The sequence below is a fragment of the Vigna unguiculata genome, chromosome 6 (genome assembly GCF_004118075.2).
Source record: "Vigna unguiculata cultivar IT97K-499-35 chromosome 6, ASM411807v1, whole genome shotgun sequence".
Lineage (NCBI taxonomy): Eukaryota > Viridiplantae > Streptophyta > Magnoliopsida > Fabales > Fabaceae > Vigna > Vigna unguiculata.
Genome location: NC_040284.1, coordinates 33,740,610 through 33,748,432, shown reverse-complemented (window position 1 = coordinate 33,748,432; position 7,823 = coordinate 33,740,610). Strand labels below are relative to the sequence as shown.

General features: G+C 33.9%; 1 protein-coding gene across 1 annotated transcript; it reads left to right on the top strand.

The window, feature by feature from the left end:
• The first annotated feature begins 301 nt into the window (after positions 1 to 301).
• LOC114186575 (patatin-like phospholipase domain-containing protein 2) lies at positions 302 to 5,888 on the top strand. Its single transcript, XM_028074527.1, has 7 exons — positions 302 to 885; positions 1,031 to 1,174; positions 2,848 to 2,920; positions 3,252 to 3,357; positions 3,454 to 3,550; positions 5,139 to 5,234; positions 5,316 to 5,888. Exons 1-7 carry the CDS (start codon positions 385 to 387, stop codon positions 5,478 to 5,480), a joined length of 1,182 nt encoding a protein of 393 aa, XP_027930328.1. The 5' UTR covers positions 302 to 384; the 3' UTR covers positions 5,481 to 5,888.
• Positions 5,889 to 7,823: the final 1,935 nt, after the last annotated feature.

Sequence of the window (7,823 nt, the reverse complement as noted above, 5' to 3'; positions counted from 1 at the left end):
AAAAAAGTAAAATTACCATTTTGAAAATTTTGGGTGCTTCCAAGAAATAATAGGAGTAGTATAAGTAAAAAATATCCAATAGTTAAAATTGTTAATATATTATTACTGGAACCTAATTACAATAAACTTTCCAAAATAAAAATATAATTAAAAAGAAAAAAAAAACTTACTTAAAATTTCCTTACTTACAAAAATAATACGAATGAAATGATTTAATCTAATAATAATAATAATAATAATAATAATAATAATAATATAATGGAAGGAGAAAACGTTAAATATGCGGCTGGCAGCAGCATAACCAATAACCAACTGAGTAACCGACCATAGAAACGCAACACAAGGAAGAAGAGGAGAGTGTGTTGCGACTCTGCGTGGTCAGGGATGGGTCCCAGCATCTGTTCCTCCGATGCTCACCACCTTCTCCATGCAAATCTCAAACCTAGTTCCCCTCCTCTCCGTCCACGCGCCCAATTCCTCACCTTCGCCTCCAATTTCTCTCCACCTCAGCCTCAGGGAGGTGTTGAAGACGACGCCACGGCCAAGAAATCCTTTGCAGTGGCGACAGGGGAACTCTTCCTGGGGTTGGCGTCGCGCCTCATCAAGAGCCGCAACAAGGGAAGCAGCCTAGTCGGTGATTCGGATTCGGTTGCGTTCGTGAATTCTTCAGGGAAAGTGTACGCCGAGGAGAGAATTGGGGCGGTGGTGGAGGACGAGATTGATCCGGACGTGGTTTGGGAGCAAAGAATGGAAGACGTTGAAGCGGAGCGGAATAGGTTCAGGCGCGTGGTCACCACCCCTGGCTTTAGTTTCTCTGCTGCTGGACTTCTCTTCCCTTACCATCTCGGTGTTGCTCAATTTCTCATTCAAAATGGTTACATTAAGGTTACCTATTAGGTTTATATATATATATATATATATATATATATATATATATATATATATATATATATATATATTACATTATGCTATACTGGATCGATGTATTATTGTGTGTATAATGGGAGAGAGTTTTGTGATGCTGATGCAGGAAACGACGCCGTTAGCTGGTTCCTCTGCCGGAGCAATAGTGTGTGCTGTGATTGCTTCCGGAGCTAGCATGGAAGAAGCCTTGACTGCTACTAAAATATTGGCTGAAGATTGTCGGAATCGAGGAACTGCGTTTCGCTTGGGGGTACGCATACCTCAATTCTCACACTACTTTATATACTTGCTCTGTTACTGTTACTGTTACTGATTAAATATATGGAATTTTGTCGGGCTATAATTTCTTCTGATGTATCTAGGCTATATCACTCTTCCACTGTGTTTTCTTTTCTTTACTTTTGTTGCTCGCTTGCACTAGTAGTATCAGAATTTTAGTAATTTGGAAATCCACAGCTCCGTCTTGTACAAGTCTTGTCTTGACCGCAGTACGAATGATTTGTTGCAGTTTGTAAGCCTCATACTGATCCTTCTCTTGATATGTTATTACGTGCTTCTCTAGTTTTGAAATAGCCGAACAAAGTGTTCCTGTGCTAAGACAGCCTCCTTTATATGAAATAGTTTGTTTGAGGTGCTTGGTGAGCAGTAGGTTTGCCCATGCGCTTCGGAAAAACTTCTGCTATCCAGGTTTGAAGGTTCTCCATAGAGAAAAACAAATGCAACAATGTACAATCTATGTACGTCTTTGGGGCATGCATTTGGTTGGAAATTTAAGGGTATTTTTGTTTCACATGAAATTATTATTGGATAGCATTGTGCGTGACTGAATATGACCTTTCTAATGTGTTCAGGATCCAATAACTGTTTAAGAAGGTTGCCTTTTTCTTGTTTGTAACAAGATTGAAAGGCTTTCATGCATTTTTACCACCTACTTTTTTTTTTATGCTTAGGGGGAATTTATTGTCTATTTTAATTTGTACCTTCCCTGCTCTCCCTCTAGAAGTATTTATTTTTTCATAAAATTAAATATAAACTCTCTTAGAATCATCCCTCAAAGTAGTCCTGAAGGTAGATCATGTTTATCCGATAATGTCACAGTTATAGGTTGCAACGCAGAACCATGGTACCCATGCCTTTGAATGTTTGACAATTCTGTCTGTAACTACAAATGTGTTAGATAAAAACTTGTTAATCAGTTGCTGGCTTGGTCTATTATATAGACAAATGTAGTCTCATTTTGAATGAAGTGTGAATTGTGGTTAAGAATTAGAACTGTCATTAATCAATTATTGCAAAAGTTTGAGTTGTTTGATGAAAGGTACGTGAATGGTTTTATATTACATTTCTAACACAATCCCCTGAAAGGGTCTTTTAGGGCTTGGGCAATTTTATATTACGTGAATGGTTTGATGCACAAGTTCTCTGATACCATGACATGAACCAACTTTGCCAAAAGCTTAAGCAATTAGATAAATACAACATGAATGATTTTATATTAGATCTCCAACAAGAATCACAAAGACAAATAAGTGAAAAATGAAATGAGACTTTTTGTGAATTTGGAGGCCAAAAGAAAACCAGATAGTTAGGATTTGATTAGGCTAGTACTAGGTTATGTAATGAATGATAACCCCAAATCTTTTTGCCTTTAGAGTAATGCCACTTTCTTCTGATACAATTGGAACTTTTGATTTATTAAGTATCCGTTAGAAAATGGTAAAAGAAAAGGCCGCTTTGACACTTTTACTAGATATATCTGCTTTTGAGGTATAGCTATTAATGAAACTTTATTCAATTGAAATGTGAGTTTCTGAACTGAAATAAGAGCCTGCGAGATCTGCAATTACCTGTGAATATGTAACTAAATCATTTCCTTTTTGAAGTTCAAATCTCACCATTTTGGTTCAATGTTTCCCTTCACAGGCTGTTCTACGTGACATTCTTGACAAGTTTTTGCCTCATGATGTTCATATAAGATCTAATGGGAGAGTCCGAGGTAATTCTGGATGTTCAGCACCTGTTAGTTTTTGTCATGAAACTGTCTCGTGCAAAGAACAAAACTGCAAATCCTTTTGTTATGTTTCTAGAGCTGGTGGAAGTAACACATGCTAAACTAGAAAAAGATATAGCGTATCAACAATTGCACTTGCAAATTTGATTTTAAAATTGCATTCATAGCCTCAGTTTATTACATTATTAAAAAAGTGGAAATAAGGATTTATTTTATCTTTTGAACTTTTGGGCCAAAAAATGACGTAAAAGTTATCTTTATTAGTGGAGAAAAAATTTAAAGTCTTGCTGTGGTTTATGTTGCACTTCTGTTGCAGTTGCTGTGACACAACTTCTTTGGAGACCCAGGGGTTTGTTGGTAGATCAGTTTGATTCCAAGGAAGATCTCATCAATGCAGTGTTTACCTCTTCCTTTATCCCAGGGTGATTTGTTAGTACTATATTTCCTTCATTGAATGTGATTTCTTTACTTGTTATAGATTATTAAGTAAATTTAAAACTTTCTCATACTCACTCCAGATATCTTGCCCCAAGGCCAGCAACGGTGTTTCGGAATCGGTTATGCATTGATGGGGGTTTGACTTTGTTTATGCCACCAACATCTGCTGCACAAACGGTATTTTTGTTATTTACTTATTGGACTATTGATTCAATTAATTAATTATTTGTTGAAACCTTTGTTTAAGTGGTGAGGGGTTTATAAAATGTGTCCTTTTTTCTCTTTGGTCTGTCTGGGAACTTTTTATTAAAATTGAATGACATGTCGCTGAAAAGGGGAATTCGGCGAGTTATCATAAGTTATCAAAGTAAATAGCTGAGAACCGACATTGATTCAACTCTGATTTGTCCGATCCTCTCGTGCTCTACCTTTACCCCTTCCACTAAAAAATTGTTGGAATGAGTACTAACAGAAGCTTCATCGCTTGTTCCTTGACTTCTAGTTGTTTAAACTTCTTTTCATGCACTTTTAATGAACTTGGCAATCCATCAAGTGAGAGTTTATTAATGTATTTTGATTCTTCTATGGCACATGCAACAAAGTTGAACTTTGGTACCAAAGACCGAAATATCTTTTCTACAATGCTAGTTTCTTCAGCTGTCTCCAAAAGTGCACATCTTGCTGACAATAGTCATCACACGAGAGAAGTAATTTCAAATTGTTCATAACACTTAATTCAAAATATTTCAAACTCAACCTGAAGAGCAGCTGCCTCCTTGCGCTTGTAGAACACTTTTTTTATGGAATTCCAAATGTTTGGACGTGATTGTGCAAATGATGTTTTCCAAGATTTAACGGTCAGTGACTTGTAAAAGATAATTTTTTTGCCTTTAAATACTTTAAGCACAGTCCTTGAACTTCATTTTTTGGAGCCTCTGTCACTGCCGTGCCTGTTGCTGGTTCTCAATTCCTTCAAAAACAACCTGCCAATACTCCTTGAACCTAAATAAGTTCTCCATAACATGCTTCAGTGGTCATAATTTCCACAAAAACAGGGAATGAATGATTTAACAAAGTTGTCAGTGACCATTGTCTATTGCTACTGCAAAATAATCAAAAATGAAAGATTGACAGACTCTCTGTCTCACTTTCCAGTGTATGCCCAAACTTAACCTATTGGTATCTGCTTCCAATCTCCCTTATTTACACTTTAAACCGAGAACCTAAACTCATATATACTACTGTTGAAAATATAGATAATGAAACTATTGCAGTATAACGAAAATTCTGGAAGTGCATTTTCTTTATTAATCAGTAGATAACCATTACCTATGTATTCGTAATACTACAAAAACAACAGTAGATAACCATTATTCTACTAACAATAATCAATTGCATAAAAATAGGAACCAACCAATTCAGAACGTGGACTTTACCACTTAGTCGAACAACTACTAGATGGTCAAACGCTATCCAACCTCAATTTATTTAAAAAATTTGAGGATTTAGGATAACATGATGGCCATGGAAAATGATTCCGACTTTCTCAGATCATTTATGAAAAGATGAAAAAGTCAAAAGGTTTTCTAGAGATAGGTGAACCATGGGGATTCGCAGGTTTGTGTGGTTGAAATGATTGAAAATATTTATTTTTATGCACTTTAATTGTTGCATTTGAATTCAGATGTTACTAAACAGATCTATGATTTATCACATTTATTTGTTGTCTCGTTTCAACCTAAATTAGTATCTACCACTTTCACAGGTTCGCGTTTGTGCTTTCCCAGCAAGTCGATTGGGATTGGAAGGGATAGGAATTAGTCCAGACTGCAATCCAGAAAATGCATGTAGCCCACGACAGGTAACCCTTATTCTGTGAATTAACATAATAATTTTGGTAAGGGTAAGTGGAGATGAATATTCTGAATGAAAATCATTGCAGCTTTTCAACTGGGCACTTGAACCAGCTGAAGATGCAGTTCTTGACCAACTCTTTGAGTTTGGATATCTCGATGCTGCTGTCTGGGCAAAGGAAAACCCAGTTGAAGCAGTAGTTCAAGATGGTAGTCCTGCCTTTGGAAACAGCACTGCATCCAGTGCGAAATAGATTGATGATGGTCCTATGTACGAACTCATGATGATAGTTCACTGTGTGGATTGAAGATGCATAAGGAAACTACAGACAATTCGAATCAACTAACATTGCTTCCTTGTAATGGAACATCAAATTAGGAAAAAAATTCATGGGGAGAAGTACAGAATGAGAGTACTGATCTCGTCTTTTTATATTTATTGTAGATTGGAATAGAATCAAAGGAAGGAAAGAAAGAAAAAGAAAAGGTAATATGTTTAAGTTTACCAGTCAGAAGGTTAATGTAATTTGAAAATTGTAGTGAATTATAAATAGAATTTACAGCTAGTTCCTCTGTGCCAGACAAAGTTTTGGTATTATTTTCTCGAATGTGATGTTTGTGGTATACAAAAACTAAGTTAGAGTTTCAACTGGTTTTTTTAAGGACAATCTTATATACAGTTGCTATTGTTCTATTATTAGTTTGAGTTTCTTTTTAGTAATTTTCATAGTAAATAATTTATTAAATATTATCGCTCGTCATTGAAGTGAAAATTTAAACCTACTTGTTTTTATGTTTTGATTTATTTTTATGTTTTCTCCATTAATATTTGCTAAACAAATTTATAGAATTGTTTGAGATAATTTTCCTTTTAAAGATAAGTGGTATGGAAAAGTCTAGATAAACACACAGATATATGAGAGGTGGAAAACACTTTCGCCGAATTAAAAATTTACTGAAAAATCTGATTAGTAAAATGGGCTGATCCATTGGGTTTTCCCTTAGTAAATTTGTGTTAATTTGATTCCGTTGATATTTGAAATAGGTTAAATTTTATTAACTCAGTCTGATTTTAAGTTGATCAACAAATCATTTCCATTTATTTAAAAAATATTTAATTTCTTTTAAAACAAGGTTTTTATTTTAAAACTTAAATCATGTTAATAAAATTAAGGGTTAAATATGTTTTTGGTCCTTCAAGTTTCAGCCAAATTTAGAATTAGTCTCTTATCAAAATTTTTGACCAATTTAGTCATTTATCTTTTAAAATGCGTGAATTTAGACCTTTGAACCAAATTTTGTTAAGTTTATCTAACGTTTCAAGCGCATTTCATGATAGTATTTAAATTATTTATATTGTTTGACACATTTTTGCTTCAATGTTAACTTAAATACTATCATGAAATGCGCTTGAAACATCAAATAAACTTAACAAAATTTGGTTAAAAGGACTAAATTCACATATTTTGAAAGATAAAGGACTAAATTGGTATAAAATTTTGATGAAGAATTAATTCCAAAATTCACTGAAACTTGAGGGACCAAAGACATATTTAACCCTAAAATTAATTTTAATTTTAGATATATATATATATATATTAATATATCTTAGTGTTTTAATAAAATATTTTATAATTCTCATTTAAATTCTTTATTTTTAAATATAATTGTTGTTTTATAAAATAGGTTTGTACATAAATCTAATCAGTGAACTTAACTCAAAATTGCTAAAGTGATGATACAAAGTATTGTCCACGTTGTATAGCTTGATTACCAATTCATTCCACAAAACCTATTTTTACACCTTGCATCTAACACATCTTGGTCGTTTGAGAAGAACACAAACCGAGTATACCAACCTTCAATATCAATATTCTATCCCACCTTATGTAACAATCAACTTATACTCCATACAATTGGATCTAATTACAACCCAAAATATTCAAACTCTCATCCAATATCCCAATCAAATAACATATCATATTTCGAATTCATAAACCACACTCAATTAACAAAAACTATTTCTGAATTTTCACAAGTCTGATTTATAAATCAGTAAAGTCCAAGTTAATGCCAAGTTTTAGTCAGGTCTTACAGAATACTCCATTTAATTTTCTACAGGTTCAATCGACCAGACATAAATAAGATGGCCATTAATTGTCCATGGCTGAATTTCCACAAAAATGTGCTTGAGAAAACCATTTCGTGATTTTAATTAATTAATTGGTTACTTTATATATACCAACATCATCAACATTTGGCAGATTAGTTTTGTTTACTATGTCTAGACATTAATTCCCACACATTACACCACACTCTAATAATCATAACATGATGCTGCATATATATGTGTATATATTTATGGTAACTGCTACTGCATTGATGCAGAAAAATAGTTTCAGCACTATTTGTATTCAAACAAAAAGATTGAATTGATGAACAGTTGGTTGACAAAGTGATTATAATCTCAGTGGGAGACATGGACAGCCCATTTTGCATCCTTCTTTTGCAGCAAGTCAGAAAAGCACAGTGAAAGCACACACCAATCACATAGTCAAGGGAAAAGAAAAAAACAAACCCACATTCTGCAACCTACA